A 25,486-nucleotide genomic window follows, 5' to 3' on the forward strand; every position below is an offset into this window, starting at 1 on the left:
TCTATGCGTTTGCGTCCGTGCGGTTCACGTGCGCATTATTTTGGTTTTGGCCTGTCCCGTCCCGTGTGTCAGCACCGTCGCCACCGCCGTCATCGTCGTCGTCGTCGTCACCGCCAGCACCCTTGACCGTACTGTCGCTGTCGTCATTGCAGTTCGCAGGACTTCCAGTGCAATTAGTGAGTAAATTGCGTGCTCAAGTGATTAGTTTTTAATTATGCGTGTATGTGGAATCAATGTGTGAGTGATCGGATCAATACGGCAGCAAGAATCCGTACTGAGCTGAAGTGAAAATTTACTTGATCCTTATGGTTCTCAAATGGAAAGAAAGCTAAATGGGGTGAACTGACTACGTATCCTTGCTGTGAACGGCTGCTACCGGCTGTGAACGGCTATACCAGCAGCCATTCGGGCCATTACTACTAGCTAGCGATCGTCGATCATCGACATTGCCAGGAAGAAAGTGTGACGTAGTACCCTAGTGACCCACATTTCAAGTGTGAACAAGAAGTGAAGAATAACAACCAGCACGTGTCAGGAATCTTTCACCCCGGCAAAACAGGATGTGACATACAGGTGCATAAGTGTGATGTAATGGTAAAGCAAGCACCAAATTATTTCCGGGCTCATTTTTGCCAATCGAAAACAAAGTGATCGTGCACGAAGATAAGGTTCGGATCGTTGGCTGCTATCACAGCCGTACGCAGCGAAGCTAGCAGCCAGTGACATATTAGTGAGAAGTTAAAAATGGGTTTAACACCAAGTAATGATAATTGACTTCCCTAGTTCACCGGCCGACCGGATAGTGGAAAAAAATAAAGATCGTGTGTAATAAGTAAATAAAAACGAATAGTGCAGAATGGATTACTGCGGACGAGAGTGACTGTTTAACGTGCTGCTGTGAATAGAACGCACATTCGACGTCTACCCGATACAGGCCGGGCACTCCACTCACCAGTCGAGCGTTGCTTCGGTGGAGGTGCTAGTTTGATGGGCGGTAGTGACCACTTACCACGCACCAGAAGACGGTACTGCCCCGGAGCCCGCTGTCAAAGCATGGTGACGATGACCCACTTTATAGTTGGTCGTTATTTTTTTGCTTTGGATAGTTTTCTTTTCCGTGCTGGAATTCCACGTCGCTGGTGCGTGTGACAAGTGTAGGAAGAAGTTGTGAACGGGAAGACAACATATGTGAGCTAGTGTGTGGTTGTGTGAGTGTGTGATTGTGATAGAATCAAGTAATGGAGGTGTCGGGAGTTGTCTTTAAGTGGTCTTCCAAATGTGATTAAATGCTTCAAAGAATGTACCTCAAGATTATGATATTTTGGATTTGGAACAAAATACAGGAAATAAGTGCGGTTTGTTTTATGAAGCCACTCGTCAAAAATATACAACTTCCCAAAAGTGTGTCAAAGTACATTGAAAGCATTATTCATACTTTGTTTCGAAGTTTTTTTTTCGTTGAGTGTTTTTTTTTTACTAATGTTAACACAACATATTTTGGGCTCTTTCCCTACTTTGTCTTCAAAGCCGATGTCCGATCTGTTTGTTTTGATACTTATAGCAGTAAGCACATAAACAACCATCGCCGTGCTACCGTACCACGAGTGTGAGAAAAAAAAGATAAATAAAAACACGTGGCTCATTCTGGTTCAGTTCGGCCCGCCAAGAAGGAAGTGAACCATGTGCTAATTAGATAAAGTGCATTACATATAAACGAAATAAACGGTGATCGCAATGAAAACCCATATGAAACCTGAATATGTTAACAGTGCTATCAGTTATCCCAATCACCATAACGACAATCCCCCAAACGATGCATGGTGTTTAATAATGATGGTTTATGATCTCTAACGAAGTTGTTTTTTTTTCTTCTTGTGATACAGTGACAGTGACATAGGTACATCGTACAGTGTTCACAATACAGTGAGTGATTAAAAGTGAGTTCCAAACCAAGTTCCGGTTGCGCGCGTGAAGTTCATCACCCAACACAACATTATCAACACGCGCCAACTATTACACGCAAGTGATAGTATTACATCGTTTTACGCAAAAAAAAATAAAAATAAAAAAGAAGTGCATTTCTTTAACGGAAGAACCGTTCCAAAGTGAGCTCCAAAGTAGGAGCAAGAAGTGTCTGAAGTGCTAGCTGCCTGTGTGCAAATCGTCGCAGCATTCGTCGAAAAGTGTTACGAGTACAGCAACGCCGATCATCTGTGTGGTCCTGCAGCACGCGTCTTTCCCTCCCCCACCCCTCTTCACCGTGACCTTTCCGTCTGTAAATACTGCACATTCTGCCGTATGATTTGGAAATTCCTCAAAAGAACGTTTAGTTTCAGTTTTGTTCGGCTGACAGCCTGAAACTTCTTCTATCACCACTACCTCCTGTTCTATGCGTCCTTGTTGGCCTTCTTCCTTCTTATGACCGAATTTAAGTGGGCTTTCATTGTAATTGGATCTGTACAGAACACGATTTTAAACCATTCACCCCAAAGCCAAAGGAGGTGAACATCGATAGAGAAAAAAACAAACAAACACTCCACCATCTATGCAAATACTCTCTTCCAAATCTTCTATCATCGAACTATCGTAAACGATTTGCGTGAGTACAACCTTTATCCTTTTCTATTGTAAATCATTTCACCTGCTAGAACTTGTCTATCCTTTTTGCTTAGTAGCTTTTTAGAGAAGAACTTTTAACTACTAATCTATCATAAAGAAATTGTTGCCAATTTCTTTACTTCATTCTTATCAGTACAACCGATTAGCTCACTTACGTTGCTAACTACTAGCTACTGCTTCTTGCTTCCAAAGTTTCCTCATTCCAGCTAACATTTCTTCACCCTATCTCCACTGTAACTAACCGACTGTTAAGCAAACCACCAAAAATATGACCATTTTACGTCTTTTGGGGAATTCTCAAATTTCTTCCACCGTTACAACCGGATACGCAAGTTTGCCCCGACCGTGAAAACCCCTCGAGCCGTCGGCTGTTCCAAAACAAAAAAAAAGCTCCCGAAAAATGTACGACATCGCCTAGTGTAAGACATCGTAGAGCAGTGAGTGTGATTAAATACTTTTACCCCAGTCGAAAGTACGCGCAGTACAGAGTAAGTAAGCTGCCCGTTCTCGTTCGTTCGGCAGCTGTGTGATTCGTTTGCGGCGACAGATAGGTTCCGTAAATCGTTTTAATGATTTCTTTACGATGTTTACATGGGTATCAGTCACGCACGCCAAACCTTTGAACCGTTCCGCTGACGATGGATCGTAACCGTACTACACGGATGCCGAGGGCGATATCCTTCCACCGCTGGAGTTTAACTGCTTGACTGAAGGTTGGCTTACTTTGCAATATTTCTCCTTTTCCTGCTTTCTTCGCAACACTTTTTAGCTTTTACCTTATAAATAATATTTTATTTCTGCGAAAAACTGAACCTACTAGAAATAGACTTAAGTCTTGAAATACTTTCGGGCTGTATGAGTCATACATGACTCCACATTTAAAATAGTGATCCTTTATCATTCACGGAACCGATAGTACACTTAGTAAATGCATAGCTGTATTTTCCCAAAATTGAATTGCGCAATCTGCGGAACTACTTGACTCATCGTTGCGATCCTTCCCGCATAGTAACCGGTAGTAGTTTTACCCATACACTACGATCCATGATGCATAAACACGTCCGTGAGTCACCAACGAACGATGGAAGATATTCGCAGTGAGTTAAGTGTTAAAGTTTGTTGACCTACATTACTAACTCTCGCATCATCCGCGCTAAGTGATACATGGGAATATGTGATGATTTGGCATTCCCTTTATTACGATCACATATTGAACGGTTGTGTTTGTGTTTTACAACCATAAAGTAAGATTTATTTGAAACCTGGCTATGATCTTTGTTATAGTAATCTTGTCGATCGTTAAAGTCGTAGTTTTTTCTGCTTATTATCCCCATTCTTAACCATCATACCAGATGGTAATCACATCACAAAAATACTTATCAAAATCAACCTAATTTTTATACTCGACTTTCATACAGACAATTACTGGATTTGTTAGTAACCAAGTATTTATAGTATACCTATTAAAAAGCACCAAACGAAACTACCCTAAATAACATTTTTCATATCAACAATAAACACTCTGACCCACACCGCTAATAGTAGGCATCAAATAATTATGATAAATCGCCATTGCGCATTGAGAAGCGCAAAATACATTACGCAAAACCTTTGTACATGAGCAAAAACCATACAATTACACCAAACGCCTCCAACTTATCTGAGCTTAAAATTGGAAACCCCCTTTCCGGAAATGGAACATGCTTTCTCAGCGATGATTGATAGGTATGAAATAAAACAACCGAAAATAACAATTTCAAACCTCTTGCAAACGAGCAAACGCGTCTCATTTGCTTCAAGGTAGAGTGTAAACGGTACGGGAGCAGGCCCGGTACAAGAATCTTGCCCAGGGTCCGAAAAACAAGATCCTGGTCCCGCGGGCTGCATGACCTACTTTCCATTTCACTGACTCGCCACCGTCATCATCGCCGTCGTCTGCGCCGAACGGATGCAATTCCATCCCGCCGGAGCGTTTTCTTGCGCAGCGTACTTTCCGGGACAGCGCAACGTTTTGTCAGCCGCGCCAAGAATGATGCTGTCTGCCCGCTTTGGTTCGGTCGACCAGCAAACATGGCGTAGCGTTTATCGGTAACTTGAATCATTCATGCTGGCCGTAAGCCGAAACCGGCTTCTTCCCGAACTGACCGTCGGCAGGCACGGTAAAGGTACGAGCTGGTGGTTGGTTGAGCAATGCAGGAGCCCAGCAACATAAGGTTGAGCATGATGGATCTGGTTTCCGAGCAAGCGCGCTCGAGTCTTTTGGGCTGAATGGATGAAGCATGAGGCCAAAGTTCTGCGGGAAAGAAAACCGAACTGACCACGCAATAAAACCATCAACACTTAGCGCGTGGTGCCTTGGGCGAAATTCAGAGCGTGAATAAATTTCTCCCGGGAGTACGGGAGAACTTTTACGGACTCCAATTACCGACATTATCGTCTTTGGAGCGCTCCCGGATGCAAAATCGTGTCCATTTCCAGCGTCAATGATACGTGTGGAAGCGACCGTGGCGTACGAAACTTGTTTGATCGATAACACGATCATTATATGGGGTATACGGTATACGGGAGGTAAAAATTGCAATACATTTTCCCACTAAAACTTCTTTCCCAGTGGGAAAACTCGTTTCGCACTCGCCGCTCAAAAACGCACGGCGAAGGATGAATTTATGCAACATGGTCAAACAGTCATCGGTCTCAATCTACGGCCCACGGTATCAAACATAATTTATGGCTCAAATGCATCATGATTTTTGTTTGCTCTAATAGAAATCCCAACCTGCTTCAACGTCCACTTCAAAGGTAGCAAGAAAAACCACAAACCCCTTGGTATAAATGAGGCACCGAAAGGCAATTGGCACGAGTTGACAGACATAATTAGAGAAAATGTAGGTACCGCTAATTGTTTGAGCTGTTAAGTGTGCTCTGAGAATGAGAATCAGGTTGGGTGCCCTAGCTGAGCAACCTTCCTGTCTCTAGTCGACGGCTATTGTTTCGATCGGGAACAACCAAATTGTTTGATCAAATTAAACCACCTCTAATAATTTGTATCCGGCACCCGGCGAACCAGCAATATGATTCCATCCAAACCCGGAGCATTTCTACCCTTCACACCCATTGAAGTTCTTCGTTCTCTGTTGGTTCAAAAACAGAGAATCAAGTCACCGCTGGAAAAGACGAAGAATAATAATGCAAGAATCGCTTAAAAAGCCACCATCAGTGGACCAAACCAAAAAAAAAAAAGGCTTGTTGGTAGAGTGGTCCTCAAGATGCTCCCTTCCCCCCAATTCGAACAGCATCTCACGGCTCACCACCAGACGATCATGATCATGGTCAGTGACTGTGAAAAACTAACGGCACTCGGGTCTCCCCACGGTTCGGCCTTCAGTGTCCATTTCGTTTGGTATCGCTTACGCATCGCGTTCAATTCCGTGACCCTGCCTGGCCGGTCGGTGCTCCATTATTCCGCCGCCCGTCGCCAAGCCCGATCCGTACCGTCGGTCGGTTCGTCCAGTCGCAAGATGCTTACCGAAAAAGTGCGTACCCGAACGCTACGCAACAACGCCCGGGTGGGTCTCAATTTGCTTTCGGAGCAAATTAGTGGGCCCACTTAATGGATGTCTTAACGGTGAACGGGGCTAACGGCCAACGAGAGGAAGAACGGCTGGGGGAGGAATCCATCTAGTCGCCGGTCAGATGTTTGCCGAAGGTTCCGAACTTCGAATTCGATTCGGCCACTTTTCGGCGACCCACAGGGAAGGGTTTGTGGGGACCGTTTATGAATTTATGCATGATACGTTCCGCACACTGGGGGCAGATGCATTATGGAACGCATCGTTCCTTACGCATCCGTGGACCTGTTTCTACCACCGAACCGAAACCACCTCAACGACCCATCAGCAACCTCTTCTCTCCTTCACCAGGGTGACCTTAAACCTGTGCTGTGGGTCGGAAACCCTATGCGAATGCGTTCCCTCCCCCAAAACATCGCGTGGCAGAGCATTGCAGCGCTTGACATTGACCATTGGGTTGAACATGCTGGCTGGCCCAGCGTGGCACATCGCTGCACATTGCTGTCGGCTTGGGGACAGGTTTCGTAAAACTGTCGCAACGGAACTTCGGAACGGCTAATCAAAACACCGCGCAACCGGTTGCAGCTCCAATGGCGCAACGCCGATACGAAACGGTTTCGGATTGTGAGCCCAATTCCGATTCCGATCCGACACGAGCGCGATCGGAATTGGAAATAAGGCTTCTAATTTTAGATAAGTCGACGCACGCTCACCAAATCACTCCCTCGCGCGCCGGGTGCTGCGCCGACACTGCTCATCGATTTTTGTTGGGCAACGCACCCGTTATCGGGTGCCCTTTCGAACGCAGCGAGCAACAAGATCAAGTTTGGGAAGCCGTTACTTTAATATCAATATGTGAAGGCCTTTGACCCTATGTGAGCGCATGCGTACGGTCGAACGCGTCAGCACTAATTTGTGGTGCTAAGGGTTTTTGGAAAATTTATTGCAACGCTGCCACCCTGTTGCACTTTAGAATTTAAACGAGTTTTGAGCAAGCTAGGCTTCGTTTTTGTTGCAATCGGTTTGATAAAATCGGACGGTGATAAGTCGAATCGCTTCTTGAAGTAATCGTAAAACACGATCTAATCGTGAACTAATAGAGATCCTTGGCATAAGCTTAACATTTCGAATAACGTTCATCATTATGGATGGTATTGTTTATATCTGATCATTACAGTAAGAATTTACATAAGGACCACGACAAGTTGTTTCTCACGATCACCACAAGTTGGATGTTCAATATGTACGTATGAAACGTACAATATAAATGCAGATCAACACAAGCGTCTTGTTTGCATTACTTATATGAAATTTGTACTCTCTGAACCTCTGGTTATTACCTGCAGTGTCGTACATTTATAGTAAGACACAAATATATTCCGCCAAAGCTCCATCATCATCAGATGCCAAACGCCTCTGCACGATGTTCTGATTTCTATCCAACATTAGTGATACTGTTACGATAAGCAACTGTGCTTTAAACAGAGTTTAAATCCCGCTAACGCTGGTCACGAAAAAGCATTCGTCCAATGTTATGAACCGATATGTCTGTACCAACGATCTTCCTTCTGTGTCCGCCTTTGCTCGACACTGTCCATCGCGCCTGCATGCACCAGTTGCATTATTATGTAAACAATGCACCTGCAAACGGACCAGGACCCCCAAGCCGTCCGGTACGGTACCGCGCTAATTAGCTGTAGGTGGCCACCTAAGCTTCTGTGCCGCCTTCGGTTCTGTTCTATTTTCTTCAAAATCGTTCGTGCATATCGCACGGATGCGCAGGTGCCCGTTGGGCGGAGAGTAGAGAAACAAAAAATGCTCGCCAAGTTTGCGTGCCTTGTGCACCTTCGGTTCCAGTCACATTTACGCCAGGCCCCGGCACGCTTCCTAATGTACCGAGCCGGTAAGGCAACCGGGCTCCGAACTGTATCGCACCGGACCGTTCCAACAGGTGGGAAGCGCAGTGGCCCTGTGGCCGAGCGTTTGGTCCGCGTGGCGTTGTAAAATACCGAAACCCGTTAGATGGAACATTTAAACATAACTGCATCGGTGGCTGGACTACATTTTACCGCACGGGAGGTTCCTTATGGCTACACCGCCATTTGCTCACGTTAGGCATGGATATTGTTTATTTATTTATTTATTTCGTCTTCGACGCCAGATTTGTCCAAGTGCGAGGGTGAGCGAGTAAGCTCCTTTTTATGCATCGCATTAAACTGTTTCTTCCCGGCCCGTAAAGCACCCACGCAGAACTGAGCTGCAGAACTAAGGCTACAACAAAACAAAACTTTGTTGAATTTAATTAAACAACTGGCAAAATGAGCATTCTGCTGTGCGGTACGCTCACACCAATTGTCGTTTAAATTACTACCACTGCCGAATATGCTACACGTGCGATCATAGCAACCAGTGGGAACGAGTAGGTACACATTCAAGCCACACCGGTCCGGTTGGAACTACTTGAAGTTTTGGAGCTGAGAATAGTATTTTATTTTACGGTGTGTTCCTGTCCTACGCCACCGTTTAAATCTCTTGATCTTCTTTTGGTAATCGAATGATAAAGCACCATAATCACTGCTTCCACAGGGTGACGTATCAACGTCGGCTCGAGCTACGAGACAAAATAAAACGCGTCCTCAGCGTAGGAAGGTAAGCATAGCCTCCCACCTAAAACCTCATAAATTTTAATTTTTCTCGCCTGTCTGTCTCGTGCGGTCCACACAGCAATACCGTTAGATGGTGCTGTCGTATGATGCTCCAAAGAAAAGTAAGCAAAAAACACTGGAGTAACGTTTGTGCTTTAAGTTCTCAGTGTATTTAATTGATTATTTGTATTGGAATTTAACGATCCACAACAAAACTATCAAGTTCATGACTTTTATCGACTACATATTTTAATTCCAATGCAGCCTTCAAAAGAAACAAAAGTCCAATAAGCATAAAGTCCGATAAGCATAACAAAAATATCAGGTAATCAGTGTCTCAAAGTGGAGTATTTAGTTAACAATATAACATCCATTTATGATTCTATCGATACAACTATCAACACATGTATCGTATCTTTATCTGTTTCATATTCATTTCCCCCCTCCAAAAAACATGCATTTCTTGTACCCAATCATAATTAATTCGTCCATTTTCTTTGCTGTGCTTTTTCCGTGACCGCAAAAGAAAGAAAAAAGGGAAGAAAACATAAAACTCCCTACCCCCTACAAACGGTGCACTGCTCGTTTCATCGTGGGGCATCGCTTCATTTTTGGGGGGTTGGCTTTTTAACACGGTTCGATGGAGCAAAAACTCCCGAGGAAAACGTTGCGGAGGGTTGATAATTTCATTAGGTCGCTGAGCATATGAACCTGTGCATATGGCACGCATAGGAAACACTCGGGCGCACACTTGACCTCATAATGGACCATGATGTTTGGCCTCGAAGCTCGAGCGATGATCGGGAATGTTTTGAGGTGTGCGTTTTTTGTCTTGTTCTTTTTCATTGCCTTTATCATATCATGCGCTTCACGATTGCGTACTACCCATATATGATGAGTTGAGGCAAGTCTTCGCACTTAAGTAAAATATTTCGAATGAAACATTAAAGCTTATAGTCATTAATCCATTCATTTATTTGTGCTACAAGTAAGGAGCATAGTTGATTCAAAGTAATTAAATTACATTTTTGGAATATTTTTACAATAAATAAATATAACACCCAATTTACTGGAACCCTGTAAATACGGCGCCAAGCCGTCTAACTATAAATATAAATAAATAAATAAATAATTTACTGGAACCCAATTGAGACTTTCTCTGTCTTCGAAAAGCTCAGCAATCCTTCTTTCTGCTTCCAAAAACTCGAAATACGTTAAATTTTTGATTCCTGCAGTGTTTTAAATGTAGAGCCCTTCGTAAGTCCTCGGACTATTCCATGTCATGCTCGTGCATTCGTGATAGACGAAAAGCAATCTAACTAATGCTACCACTAAATGCATTCAAATCTTTGCATGTCATAATGATCACATATTCAATCATCAAAATGTTAATTCACAAAGCCGAGTTTTTTTTGGTTCGAGTTCGAAATTCTTCTCCATTATTAATTCCACATTCTTTTACGGTCCTCCAGTGCGTATAAAACGCAGCCCGCTTTTCAAACGGCAGAACCAAATGTGCCGTGATCAATCCGGGTGCCCTTCGGTTGGTGTGCGGTGGATGAGCTAATTAAATGAATGGGCGGTCAACCGAAGCAGTTGATGGTATTGCCTCATCTTGATTTTATTTCCTTGAGACATCGATACACTGCGCCGAGCGGCTTCGGCCGGCTCAAAACCTTCCAAAACCGTGCGATGCAATATACTACCGACCACTCAAATTCAATCAGCAACACCGGCACGATCGTAACGATCGTCGAAACAATCTAATAAATAGCATCGCAAGGTAACTGCAACACCTTGAGCGGACGATGAACTGCAGGCGGCGAGAACCGTAAGGCAGGAGGGGCCGTTCTTCTAAATCCGATGCAATTTCCAACCCTTTCCGAAGCCGCACCGAAACAGTTTCCACTTGCTGGCTACCGTTCGCGTGTTGCCGAAACCAGTCCCAAAACGACGCCAACAATAGACGGTAAACGACGACACTCCCTCCCCCCGGACACTAATCACCAAAGGGGCAGCCTTAGCACGCAACGGTAGCCTAAGAAACAGACCGGCTACAGTTCGGTCTTATACCGTTTGGGGTGTGCTGACACATTTAGCTTCAAACCTAAACACATGTAACCAACACACACATGACGATAAATCCTCCAGCATACGGTTCGACGAAAGGAAAAGGAGATGCATGCACCCGTCTGTGCGGAATCTCCGAAACTCCTAACACAACCCCTTTGCAGTACCATTAGCGCCTCACCGCGGCTAATAATACTAATGATAGTAATAATAGAGATATGGCAGTAATGATGGTTCGCTGATTTTTACGATCGCAAAACCATCGACCATGTCTTGTCGGCGCTAGGAATCACGGCTGCCAGTCTACCCCAACCTTCCGATCGTGGTGGTGACGACGGCAATGCCAATTCCAATCACCTGGTAAGCCTGTAAGATCGAGGTTTCCTTCCTTCTCTAACAGCTCGCAAAACTGAGCTTCATTTCTTATTCCGGCAACAAGCCAGTCCTCGAACGTGCCGACGAACGCAACACATTCGTTCGATCGGACAACGCTTGCGGCACGACGATGACGCAGCTAGCCAAGACAGGCACGCGCGATTCGTTCGTCCTATTGCACCACTTCCCACACCGCGCAGCTACGATCCGCAAATAATTAACTTTTCACGGTGGTTCAAGATTCGTATCGTAAGTCACCGAGGTCTGTATAGGAAAAAACACATTTAGAGACGAAATACACTTGTTGGGTTTGATCACACTTGGGCGTACCATTTCCACGATCTCTACCGACGTTCTGCCCGACGTTCTAGCGATCGTAATCACCTGCAGCGCAAGCCACACCGACACGGCGTTTCAAAATATTGTTTCACCGTTCGGTTCGCCGCCAAGAAATGGTCGTTTTTCTTCACCCGCCCCTAATTGCCGTTAGCGAGCGGTAGCGTCACGCGGTCGCCCCGGCTGTGGCAGCTAATCAGCAAAGCAAATTAATTAGCACCGCATTAGAACGCCTCGTGTGTGCAGACACACTCCTGCACTTCGGTGATTTTGTTATGGGCCACCCCGAGCTTGTTAGTCGCAACAGCCGAATTATTATGTGACTGCTGGTGGCTGGCAAAATAATGCATGCATTTGTGTGGACAACTATAGGACAGTTAGACATTGCTTACTTTGATTGCTTTTTCCGAAGGTATTAATTGGAAGATCATGGCATCAATAGAATAAAAAAAAAAGATCAAACTTATGGTTGGATTGTGCTCCCACCTTCTCCATTGTTTGGTAGAACAGGAAATATTCCATCACACTACATATTTTCAATTTCCCATCCAAAGCAAATGAATCCAAACTAATTATACAATCCCAAGCCTATACAGCAAACCTTCCCCATACAGCAGTAGACTCCCCAATCCCACACGCTTCAGAATGATGTCGATTCGATTCTTCTAACCTTTTCACGCTCACGCCCGAATCTACAAATTGTTGAAATCGGGAGATTGATCTAAAGCGCTGAGCAGAAGTACATGAAAATATTAATCATTCCTTCCCAAAGCATTCTTCCCGTACATGGATTGATTTTTTGTTTCCTTCCTTCTGATCTGCTGCCACATTCGTGATCCTCGCTGTCAGCAGCCGCGGTAATAGAGAGAAACATCATCCATCAAACCATCGTTAGGCGTGATGACAGTGCTAAGTTCACCGAGCCAACCAGGTTCATACGGGTGTATGAGGGGGAAGAGGGGGGGGGAGGAAGGCATGAAAAATCAACACTCACACACATACAGACAACCGCGTCGGATCGATGTAACCGGGAGGGAATCTAGTTTTCGCTTCTGATTAATTTTTAATGGCCCCGGCAGCAAACCGGGCGCCGCCATTACGGACGGCTAGCTGGAAAACATCCTTCCAACCGGCACACTTGCGCTGTGTGTTTTCGTTCCTTTTGCCACTTGCCCGGTGGATTTGGGTTGATCCCGACGTTCCACACCAAGGTTGAGGCACATTTTCCGTATCCAAACACTCGGCATTCGGAAATCGGTAGCCCGGACGGTGAGCAGGGTGTGGTGCTAAATGAGAAAAATGAATCCATCCCCGGGGTCACGGCATCGGTTGCAACTGCTGCTGCACCGGTTGCATACTGTCCGGGTGATTAATGAATCCGGTGCTTCGGGGTTGCACTTGCTGACAGGTTCTAGCCCTTTGGTGGTAGTGCGTAGTCCAAATTCCTGCACATTTCCGCTGGTAGCCCGGTTGTAACCGGTTGATAACACATTTTTCCGGTAGCCGTTTTGGGTGCACAAAACCCGTTTCCGGAGTACTATTAGCCTGGGATTAGCTATGCTATTAAACCTACCAGTCTGGCAATCACGATGACAGCTAGCGAAGAGTGGAATCTTTGCCCGTGAACGCGTTGGGACGATACGCACTGCACTTGCAATGGAGCGGTTCGCGGTCACGCTCTGCTTACACGATCGCTCGACGATCGCCTCGAGCGAACGCATCGCAATAAATTGTACAACCTTTCTCGAGCAACATTTCATTAATAAATTAAAAGTCTCAGTCTGCCCACAGCGACGCTGTCCACAGTTCACCCGTGCGTAGAAATTGCGTCCGGTGGCAAAATTTTGATGGACAAATTAGTGAACGATTGATTTATGGCACCACACTGAGCAATGGGTGGAAGCGGGTGGGCAACAGCAGCGGTACTGCTCATTTATCATTACGCTGCTGCAATCGTCAACCTTTTCATTCATACGATGAGATGATGAGTTTTTGCCGAAATTTCAACCAAAAAATAATTTACCATAAGAACAAAAAACGAACGGTCTGTCAGAAGTGTGCGCCTTCTTGCCCATCGGCACGATAAATATCAAATTCTTTCGTATGCAAAACGTTTGGGAATGCCTTTTTTGCTGCTTTCCATGGCCTTACGAAAGCTTGCACAGAAAGTCGTAAATCATCATCGACGAAAAACATCAAGAGACTCCAACAGTCGGACAGGCGAGGAACCTCCGAATCGAGTTTTAGCTGGCTACGAACCGTAACGAAGATCTCGGATGCAAAAAATAATCGTTGCCTTGAAACGTGTAAAAAACTGGAAGAAACCGACACAAGACAGAAGAAATTCTTTCTTAATGACACGAGAAAGAAATTTTGAAAGAAAGCATTTCTTTTCTTTGCTGTCATATTTTTTTCGTGGTTTGTGGTTTTTTTTTGAAGAATATTATTTTTTCTCTCGAAAAAGTTTGCATGAATCGATCCTTGATCCTCATAACTGATTTGGCTATTTCCTCGATTACACGCGCTTAAATCGCCGGCAAAGAACAAGGCGCATAAAGAACTTTGCTGCAGGCAAATAATCCATGATATGTGTACGGTTTTTATCGTTATTCTTTTTTTTGTGGGTACTATAAGCTACCCAAAAATGCTTCTCTATGCGGGTCTTTGCAAACCGAGGGACTGCATCTCACGATCACGAACCAACGGCGAGCCATTGTTGCCCACCCAGAAAAAAAACAGGATTGACTTACCACGCGCATCGCAACACGAAAACCGCCCGCGGGGTTAAAGTTCTTGCCATGTTTTATCGTATCCCGATTTTGAAGGCTTTTTCGTTTTGGGGCCTATCTGACCCACATTCAGCCGTGAGTGTGCTCGTACACCCCTGTGCCATTGATTCTTTCGGCGGGATTTCGTCCATGGTAGAACGTTTTTGACCTTTTAATGTGGTTCGGTCTTGACTTTGGCCTCGCATGGCTGTCGCTCAGCAGTAAGATGGACAGCGGTTGTGGTGAAATTATGCCGCGTCTTGCCAACCAACGTTTAAAAGTTTGTCGACAAATGACTCTGGGAGATTATTTTTTCAAACAAATTATTCACCAAAAATTCCAATGAGTTAAGAGATGAACTGAGAACATAATTATCGCAATTACTTTAGTCAACGCAATCAATCAATCAATTGCATGTGCTAATAAGCTATGAACATTGACACCAAAGTTCTCTAAACATTTATTCTACTCCGATAACAGCGCAAAATCGTTTTGAATAATGTTGCGCGTCTCTGAATTCAACAATAGTTTAACTAACCAGTTGGTCAGTTGGCCAGCTGGCCGCCGCTTTTTCTCCATTCAATTTGCATGCTTCCCCTAACGGTATAGCAAAAGAAAGCTACTTTTTTTTCATGTGTCGCCTATGCGAATAGCGCCACCAGTTTGGGGTTTCGCCCCGTCCGAAACGCACCATTATCAAGGAATATTTATGAGCGGCTTCACATTTCTTCACATCTCATTTTAAGCTGTGTTTAAGCTTAAGATAAAAATAGCTACCCCAGCATGGAAAGCCGACGATACACTGCTGCCTCGTTTGGGTATTCTTCACACAGCCTATTATCATTCTGGTGATAAAGCACCGAAAGGGGGAAAAAACAAACAAACACCACCGGCAGACCAGTCTTTTGTGGTTGAATGGTGACATTAAAGGAATCGGCGTTGTGGCAACCGAATATGGTGGTATATGTTATACCCCCTACCACCGAAAGGTCACCGTGCCTTATAGTCAAAGGTTAGACATCAAAAGCCGGTTGTGAGAAAAAGATATATATATACCTTCCTGGTGGTATTGCATCTTTTGTTTGCTTATGGGTCAGATGAGTGTGAAGATAAATCACCTTCAGCGTGTGTCCAAATGCCTCTTTTAAAATAGTTAAAACATTAATTGTACGTAGTATACGTTTTCCAAGAGCTCAGAGTAAAAAAGGCGATAGAGCTACAACCTACAAACCCACAACTCTTCACGGACGAAATGTTTCCAGCAGCATCGTTAAGAAAATTATTGGTGCACACATTGTTGCTGGTGCTTTGAGTTTGACGATGTGCAGCCGTTCGATTACGATTGATGCTCACCGACAGAAGTGCGTGAGAGAGAGGGACGCCTGGCAAGGGACGGGATGCGGAAAACTGTAACATAAATGTAGCTCACACTGTCGAGCTGTTGGAAGGAAAAAAACACACACACACATATTCCATAAACATAACAATTAGCACACCACCCCAAAAACCTGCATAGCAACGTCGCCATATGGGAAAGGGGCAAACGAGAGCATACCGCATCCTCATCATCATCATCATCATCCTCATCATCAACATCATTTAGCATCATTATCATTCGGGCGGCGGCACTCGCGGCACATGCCTCGGGCGAAGAAAGCATGAAGGAATCGTAAAGAGGAAATCGCAGTGGCAGCAACGGGCATCGAAATCAATGTGTTCCCTCATCCGTATTCCTTCCGCTTGCGTTTTGAACTGAATGATCGAGAAGCACAAAAGCGAGATGTAAAAAAAATCGAACTTTCAAACAGGTGCCTTTTTTGTCCTCAGTACTTGAAATGTTTCATGTTCCAAAAATTAGCTCACCTTTTGTAACACACAAGCATTATTCTTATGGTAATTTTAAACTTGAGCTTCATAAGTTTAACGAAATTGTTAACCTTCAAGTGGATTATCCCTAGCTTGCTTTATGTCTAGCTTTTTTCGCTTAAGTTAAATCTAAAGTGTTTGAACATTTCTTTGATAGGACCACTAGAGAAGAAAAGCTTCGGTTTTTTTTATGCGCTGCTCCCCAGTGTGGAATGCGAATGGCACATTAAAGTAGAGAAATTGTACGCTAGAAGAGCAGGAAAACAGCACGAAGAAGTAACTGCCCCCCCCTGACAAGACAAGACAAGAAAGAGAGAAAGATCGTACGCGATCAGCGAAGATATATCTCTGTTCCGCGAACATGCTGACGCTCGTTGGCTCCCATTGTTCTCCTTGTCTCCCGCGCGCATACTCGCACTCACACACACACACACAGTTTACCCCAAGAGGGGCACGATCGAGTAATGCTCGACGCCACGATCGGCTCGTGCTTGCGAACAGCGCATTCGGAAGTGTGTTAGCAGGTCTCGCGAATAACGGTATTTCTTGTTGTTGTTGTTTACTTTCGTCTCCGCTTTATGCTCCATTCTTTGCGGTGGGGGCCACCAAACCTGCGCCCGGGTGATGTGCGTGCGTGCCGGGGAGACCCGTTTTTCAAGTGCGCCCAACAACGGTTGACAGCGGTGGGGTTGGGTGATGGGTCCGGGTAGTGCGGTTTGCTTGGGGAGTATGTGATTTCAAAAAAGGAGAAAAAACATAACGCTTTGCCGATCCGTTGGCTAGGAAGGAAAATAACCGAAGAGACTTCGACGTCGACAGCAGCGACGAACCTACCGGGTGTGCGATAAAGATGTTTCTTGGTGGAAGAAGTGATTTTAAAATTTTGATCTTATGATTTTTAAGTTTAAGGTGGATTATTGCTTGAGTGGATGGTTCATTGGATTTTTGTTAAGAAAGGAAAGATTGACATTTTGAAGAATACAAAATCGAATAGACAACTACTCTCGGGGATTCATTTTAACCATCGAGCAATGATGGCCATTTGCCTGCTCGTTCATTTCCTCCTCCATTCTATTCCAATGCAGGTGGCAATCAGTTCCATTGCAACACAATAGCACTAAACATCGCCTTCATGTTGGTACTGACAGAAACAAAAAAAGGTTTACATCCCCAACATCCCCAGGCCGCTCTGCCTCTTCCCGAACGGTACGAAGCCGGTCGGATTGAAAGCGAATTTTCCCGTTCCCTTTTCACGGTGTATGGAATTGGTCGGCACATTTCCTGCGCGATCTTTTGATGTGTACGTATTTTTCATTCCATGCATCCACCGGCCATTTTAGTACGCTTTCGCGAAGAACATCCACCGCACCACGCATTCGCGCTTGGGTTTCTCTCTCTCTCTCACTCTCTCTCTCTCTCTCTCTCTCTCTCACTCACACTCTCGCTCTTTCACTGGCCACGGCAGACAACTCTGTCCGCTTCACACCGAGCGTTGGCAGTGGATGGAAAAACCCGAACGTGGAAAATAGGTCAATCTGGCACTGGCTGGATGCGGCGTTGCGCTTGGTATTCTCGGTGGGAAGTTGTGCCCCGATAATAATGCCCCCAAGAGGAATGCTCCTGCAAAACGGAGCCTGTACACTGCCAGCACTGCCAGCACAGAACCATGTTTATGATTGGACCAACGGGTCGGATGATAGGAAGAGTGATTTTTTGTTGCCTCTTGCTACCTTCCGTGTTTCTCGCATTATTCTTCCACCGAGTGTCGGGATGTTTTATGATTTCTGTTTTATTTTAACTTCTCGTGGGCTTTAAATCGGTAAGTGGGGGAGGGGGAGGGGGGGTTGTGGGGGTGAACGGAGAGGGCGGCAGCTTTTACTGCCACTTCATGGGTGCCATTTTTCTTCCATTCCCGCTCATTAGAACGTCTACCCGTGCTTCCGTGCCTGGCCGCGTGCCGACGGCTGGCATTATTTTCGTAATTATTTTGCTGGGAGTTTTCGATTTTCATTTCCTGCCAGTGCCACTGACGATTGTTTCGTCCGTCGGTCCGTCGAATACTTTCGCTATCATGTGTAAGAAGAAAGGAAATGGATTACACGTTTGCTGGACATTTATTACAGCTTATGACAAGACCTGTAGATTTGCTTAGTCGACTACAGCATAGGTGCTTGCTTGCTTGATAATAATTGTTTTATTTTTTTAAGCAAAGAATTTCGAGTAAAATATCGTTTCTATTTTTCGTTATAATACTTAACTGCCTGGATGTTCAATGCCATCAAACAACTTCAGCAAGATGGTCTTTTCTTTCCTTCTTTCTACCTCCCACAAACACAACTCATCCTCCAGCGACAATGAGACAAAGACAAATACACAAGTAAATATGTCACAAAAAGCGGTTCCACGGCAAACAAATCCACGCGAATAAATTCCCAATACATCACGTTCGCGAAGACAAATCACCTTTCCCAGGTGACACTCCATCACTCAGATCGTGCCCCAGCCAGCGCTCCGTTTTGTTTACTTTTGTTTATTTGCTCTCCGATCTGTTTACTTGCCCTCCCCTTCTTCATCTTCCCTGATGCAGATGGTATACGCGAACCTGTCTCTTGTGCTTTTCCACCCACTGGACCCCCTACATTCCCCTTTTTACTCAACCCTTCCCAGGCTAATGAGACTGGAAGGAACATAAACACAGTATTTTTCAAGCCTGCGCTTCAACGACCCCGAACGAACGAGGTAGCAATGTGTGAAGCGAGTTGCGCTTTTGGTGTCGCATGCAAATGAGAAGTGGTGGAACGCAGCACGCATGCACTGCTAAAGCAGAAAAACCCGGACAACCAACCCATCCAGCGAGGGTATGGAAAAAAGAGACATGACAACTGCAACCTCATACGAGCATCGGAGCGCCGGGAACCGGGTTAGGGTAAAACAGCAACAACAAAATCTAGCACGCTGTGTTGCGGTTAGAGCACTCGATGCTTATGGATATGGACCACGGGAGGTGAAAGAGCTCATCCACAAACCTACATTCATTTCTAGGTTATTAAAGTCACCCATGGAACAAGGGGCTGCTTCCCGGGCGTCGCACACGCATAGAGCTTTACCATTAACGCGTTAATCCAGATGACAGATGGGTTGGTGGCACTGCTAGGGATCCGATCGCGCGGGATTGAAACCGTTTTGCATGAAATAGCTCCACAAAAGTGTACCCCGGTGTACTAGTGCCAGCAGACTCTCGACGTTTGCGTTCGTTGACGTTTACAGATGATGTGACACACTGGCACCTATTCCATTATTTTCGGTGTTCATTTGACGCATTTTTGTCATGCGTCACGAGTTCCCGGTGCATTGTTTGCGGTGGTAAATGAGTGATTTGTCTGAGAAAAGCGTCAACGGCACGGGGAAACATCCATATCACCCCGGCCATTTGTTCATCTCCCGGCGGGAGAGAATTGTATGCATATCGGAACACACTCTCGGTAAATCTACGCGGTTAGGCAGGAAAGGGTTTTATGTACTCGACCTACAATTGGCTTGTTTAACTTTGCGGCATCAATGACAATCAAAACATAGGCCCACTCAAACACACGCAGCTCTTGACCGATGTTAAAAATATTCTAATGCATTTGACAAACAACAGTAACCTGCTTTGGGGGCTTTGGGGATCGAGACAGAGATACACGTAAAATAATACGCTGGTAAAACAACGGAAAATATGTTTGCGTATTAATAAAGCGTCTGTTTTTTTCGAACACATTACCAACAACAGGTATTTGCTCATGCAATTAGACTGTTTTTCTTTTGGGGGGGATTATGAGGGTTGCGATAAGCGAACAGTTTAAAAGTATACTTTGAAAGCTCATCACTCATCACTGAACCATCACGTACACAAACACGCACATACAGTGGCTTAGATTTTAGTAAGTAATAGATATAGTAGCTTCCTGAACGTTGCTTAGAAAGAACATACCATAACTGCCAGTTCATATTGAAATGTATCCATCAGCACACTTCAACCCACTGAGATGTCCAACTTGACTAAAAAAAAAATCGCTTTTTTCTATCTTTTTCGTTTCGTTTCATAAACGATCCGGTTTTTCCTAACCATAACACACATCAGGCCGAGACCATGCACGAACAGCTTCGGATGCGAACGGAGAATCTTCAACGGAGCATATTTTACGGGCGCACGTACGTTGCCTAGCGCATAGCATAGTGCACCAGGGTACCCTAGTGGGGTACCTAGTCTTCATCACAGGCAGCAAGCCCCTAGCCTCGCCAAACCACACGCTACAAGAGCGACGTCACTTTTGATTCAATCTAACAACAACTACTTCCAAACCCATCAACCAGTTCGGAAGCGATCGCACGGATATTCACGGAGAATCGCCAACGCGAGAGGCGTCGCATGCGACAACGCCTGCACCTAACGCCAGCCCCATGCACATCGAGAGCATGGTCAACTGCAAGATGAGCTCGCAGAACGATTCGGTCGAGGTGGAAAGTCTACTGATGAGCCCCTGCTGGAACCAGTCCACCAGCGTCACCGATCAGTACCTGCTAGACGGCCACAAGCTACTGCTCGAGGCCGAACTCGACTCACTGCCGAGCGATGGCGAAACGCAAAAGAGTTCGATGGATGTCCTAGAGAACCTGCTGCTCAACTCGGCCGCTTCCATCGCGAGCAACGGTGCAAACGGCCACGGACACTCGAACGGTCACATAGGAGGAGGAGGTGGTGGTGGTGGTGGTGGCGGAGGAGGAGGAGGAGGAGGTCTCGGGAATGGTGATGTGAAGCCGCTGCCTTCGTTTACCTCCTTCAACACTGGTCACCTCTCGATCAATGGTATCTCGGGCTACCATTATACGGCGATCGCTCAACGCTTGCCGGAGGAGAACAACAACTACACCCAGAACTCGTACACGAGTGCAGCTACCAGCGGGTCCAGCCATCTGGGAGGTAACAGTGGGACCACGAATGGCAACGGAAACGGTACCGGAAATGGAACCAGTGTCGGTTCGACCGGTAGCGACAACAACATCGTTTCGTCCACATCAACCTGCCTGCCCGACTCGGTACTGAATCCGGACGGTTCAAGTGCGGACAATGGTGGCGCGGCGTGCAGTTTGGCGGACGTGAAGCTCTTCTCCGATGGGTCGCTTGACGGTACCAAAATCTACAGTGCACCTGCCGACAGCTGTGTCATGAACGGGGCCGATTCGGTGTCCGGTGCGCGGATATTCGTCGACACGAAGGAGCTGTCCGAGTACGACATGAGCTCGATCGAGGACATTGCGGCGATCATCGGTTCTGCGATCGCTGACACGACCGTGCCAAGCAGTAAGGTCGAGAAGGAGGATGGCAATGATACGCGCGACTCCTGGATGGATCTAGACGCGTGGATCGAGGGCACCTGTACCGGTGTGCCGGACGGTGGTAAGCTAATCGTGACGCAGCAGGACTCGCTCAGCGAACTCATACTGCCGAGCTCCCCTGTACATACCTCCTCCGGTACCAGCTCCACCCTGCAGAGTCTGCTGACGCACGGGTACATGCCTCTGCTACAGAACCGACTACAGCACGGACCGCCGATCAAACTGGAAGCGCCCAGCTCAACCTCGTACTGCGGCGAGCTGATATCCACCTCTACTAGTCCACCCGGCTCGGTCGTCTCGACCTCCACCGACAATCTCATACTCAACGGCAGGTACCTGCAGGGACATCACCACCATCAAAACGGACATCACTTCGGGCTCGGGTCCATGGGTTCGCTCACCAAACCGGACGGTCTCTGCAGTCCCGAGCTCGGCCTGAGCAACTATCCCCACACGACCACTACCACCTCGACGTCCTCCTCGAGCGCTAGCAACTCCCCGACGACACCAAAAAGCAAACGGCGCAACCACAAACAGCAGTCGAAGCAACCGGGAACGCTCGTACCGACGCCTAACGGTGGCCTCTCTGCCCAGCAACACCAGCAACAACAACAACAACAACAACAACAACAACAGCACCATCAACAGCAGCAACAGCAACAGCACCATCAACAGCAGCAGCAACACCAGCAACAGCAACAACACCACCAACAGCAGCAGCAACAACAGCAGCAGCATCAGCAGCAGCATCAGCTTAACGCTCAGTCGCAGCAGGCCGCAGCACTTAGCTTCCAGGCGGCGAACGATCTCAGCGGGCTTCTCGGCAAGGAGAAACCGGTCCACCGGTGCAACATCTGCAACCGGGGTTTCCTTAACAAAAGCAACATTAAGGTCCACCTCCGGACGCACACGGGCGAGAAGCCTTTCCGCTGTGAGGTCTGCGCCAAAGCCTTCCGCCAGAAGGCACACCTGATCAAGCACCAGCAGATCCACAAACGGATTGGGCGCGATTGACCATCAGAGACGGTGCCGTCGAGGAGTTCGTCCGGTTCGCGCAAAGGCAAACGAACGTCGGACGATTCCGAGTACAGCACCGTCACCGACGAGTATCATCCCAACGGCGACCGGCACAACATTGCATCCGACCTGGACCTAGAGGAGCTGGACCTCGACATGGAGCTGGAGCAGGATCAATCGAATCAGCGGTACCATCGAACCTACGTACCGTTCGTATGAGCTGCGTGGCTCGCATTGATCGTGTTCAGGCGGAAGGAGTCTGCGTACTCTCAAGCACCCGGGTTGGGCAGCACTGTGCAGCCAATGTCAAAGAAACAAAACACGTTAACACTCGTACCTCAGGAGATTAGTGATGTAGTTGCTGGGAGGAAGATTCTGCAATCCATTCTGCTTTTCAGCTGAATGTGGGCCCCACCCTGCCACAAGGACGGCCCGGTTCCGGTGTGTACATATAGAACGGATGGTGTTACACCGATGCAACGGAAGCACTCGTAACACTCAAACAAAACATATTTATTTCCTTCCGGCATTGATTCCCGGCGTTTACACCTATCACTATTGGCAACACGTTGCTGTCAAAGCTTTTTTTGAGAGTGACCGCTGTTGATCCGTGTGCGGGAAGAGCAGAATAGAGTTAGGGCTGTTGGTGGATGTAATTTATATCTATAACAAATGTACGATGTAACGCTAAGCTAGATATTTATTCTTTAACTCCAACATCAGCTGTTGGTCTTTTAGGGCTTGCTGCAGATCAACCTTTCTAGAAGGTAAGCGATAGTAACGGTTAGGGCATCGTCTTTCATGCACGAAGAAACCATACTTCTAACAGTTTACTGTCACGATATGCAGATGGACAGACTGGGGACGGTGTGACAGTGCGAAACGGGAACTAAAGATTTGTTATTGTTACTGGTTTTATAAATGTTTGTTTGTATTTTTTAATTCCCGTTCGCTGTCACATCTGTACTCTTCTTCCATTTGTTCAACTTATATTAGTATCGTCCATTAGAGTTTCTCGTGCAAAACGTTCATTCCAAAAATGCTCCTCCCTCTAACGAAAAAGGAAAGAATTCCAATTGCATAGGTACGATGTAAGTTTCTACCACTCTTAGTTCGCGTTAGTTCTAGTTCACAAAACTGTGCGACGCCTTCAGTACCTTCGCTTAGTAATAATTGTAATAAACGCAAACACTTAATACGGACGCAACAAAACTCTGTCTTCCTTATAGTTAATTGATACAAAACACCAATCTGTACAGGTTCGGTTCGGTTCGGAAGCGAGAACAAGCTGTGGTGTACATAGGATTGCACCCGAACGTGGAACGCTGCGTGGAGGTAAACAGTATCGATAGGTGTGCATTGTAAAGCTAGCGTGCTAGAGAAAAACGCGACAAAGCCGGAACGGTACGGTCTATTGATAGAACAATATAAAAAAAAACACGCAACATCAGCTTTTCGAAGTCAACGATTCTTCGGGCGCCATAAACTTCACTTAACCGTCTACGTTACGATTCGACGTTCGGCTGTCAGATAAAGATTAGCGCAAAAAAAACTACACGTGTAGGGTACAGTAGAGCTAACAAACTGGGATGTGGGAAATTAAAATACGATCGGTTAACTATTCATACACTAGCAGTAAGCGTCTGAGTGAGTGTATGTATAGGTGTATGAGAGTATGAACGGGGCAGGCAAGCGACAAATGATGCGACGGTAGGCAGGCGGAAAAGGCCGACAGGAGAAGAAATAAAAACATGTGCAATTTTTAACTTTAATCATATCCACTTCTTAAGTAGGTGTGCGAATACGTTACGTTAATTTTCTTATAACGTTCTTCTTTCTTTACTTTCCGCTGTGTGTGTCTGTCTGTTTGCTGGCAGCTGCACTTTTTCCACCTAGAGCGACCTAGAGCGATTCTTGCACTCGAGTGTAGCAAACGAATGTTAGACAGTCATTGTGACACTTGCTGCTACGTATAGCTTAACCCTTAACCTGTGAGATAGACACTTACATCCTTTTCGACCTCTCTTCAGCTCCTGTTTCTTGTGTTACTCTTAGTTCGGTAGGGATGTATTGTAAAGAAAAAATCGACACATATTACAACACGCACACAATCACGTACACACAAGCCTGCAAAGCTACAAGCTTGAGACAAGCGCCGGCGTAGGATGTAAAGCAGTGTAAAGCAGTTTCCCGCGGTAGGCGATAGCGTTAATAGGAAAAGTTGTGTTAGCCTGGTAAGCGATCTTTCCGACAGTCTCCAAAGCGGAACGGACTCATCTATATAAATGTATTAATATGGACACGCATAAAGAAGAAATAAAATCAATCTTACCTACAGTTAGGAGATGCATGCAAGTTTTGAATTTTGTGGATTGTTTGTTTTTCTCATTTTCTACGGTTTTCAGGAATCTATCGGTTTGTATGACATTTATTTCACCCGGCAATTACGAGAGCCTTCTGGAGTATTTTTCTTAGTTTTTCTTATGTAAACGATTTTCGGAAAACTCATTCCATTTGCTCAATCTCATTCGAAAACTGTACATATTTAATTGTAACACGCCAATCATCATTTCCACGATCAACTTTTGTCATTTCTACTATTCAACCACGTTCTGTTTCGCAACCAATCTACGTATTGATCTTGGTTTCTCACAGCCATAAAAGCACTCCGAAAATTCAATGTAATAACGTCAGGCTAACAAAATTGCACTTTGCACACAGGAACCATCTTCAAAATACAGTTGGTCAAGCAACGAACCGAAACCGTTACTACATGCTGACTTGTTGCGGAAATTTAAATGCATCGTTCGGTTCACTCATCCCGGAACACAACCCAGATTGT

General features: G+C 45.8%; 1 protein-coding gene across 7 annotated transcripts; it reads left to right on the forward strand.

Annotated features, from left to right (window-relative positions):
• On the forward strand, window positions 1–25,007 carry LOC118508410 (ichor). Of its 7 annotated transcripts, XM_036048175.1 has the most exons (6): window positions 1–176; window positions 1,884–2,599; window positions 2,953–3,107; window positions 3,222–3,332; window positions 8,775–8,837; window positions 20,372–25,007. In XM_036048175.1, exon 6 carries the CDS (start codon window positions 20,692–20,694, stop codon window positions 22,639–22,641), a length of 1,950 nt encoding a protein of 649 aa, XP_035904068.1. In that variant the 5' UTR covers window positions 1–176; window positions 1,884–2,599; window positions 2,953–3,107; window positions 3,222–3,332; window positions 8,775–8,837; window positions 20,372–20,691; the 3' UTR covers window positions 22,642–25,007. The 7 variants fall into 7 exon arrangements, with proteins under 7 accessions (XP_035904068.1, XP_035904067.1, XP_035904071.1 ...); XM_036048174.1 differs by lacking the exon at window positions 8,775–8,837; XM_036048178.1 differs by lacking the exon at window positions 8,775–8,837 and having other exon boundaries at window positions 2,953–3,056.
• The last annotated feature ends 479 nt before the right edge of the window (window positions 25,008–25,486 follow it).

This window comes from Anopheles stephensi, chromosome 2 (assembly GCF_013141755.1).
Source record: "Anopheles stephensi strain Indian chromosome 2, UCI_ANSTEP_V1.0, whole genome shotgun sequence".
NCBI classification, from domain to species: domain Eukaryota; kingdom Metazoa; phylum Arthropoda; class Insecta; order Diptera; family Culicidae; genus Anopheles; species Anopheles stephensi.

Bases quoted from the DNA above. Each gene is read 5' to 3' on its own strand.
- LOC118508410 (XM_036048175.1), top strand. From the start codon at position 20,692: ATGCACATCGAGAGCATGGTCAACTGCAAGATGAGCTCGCAGAACGAT.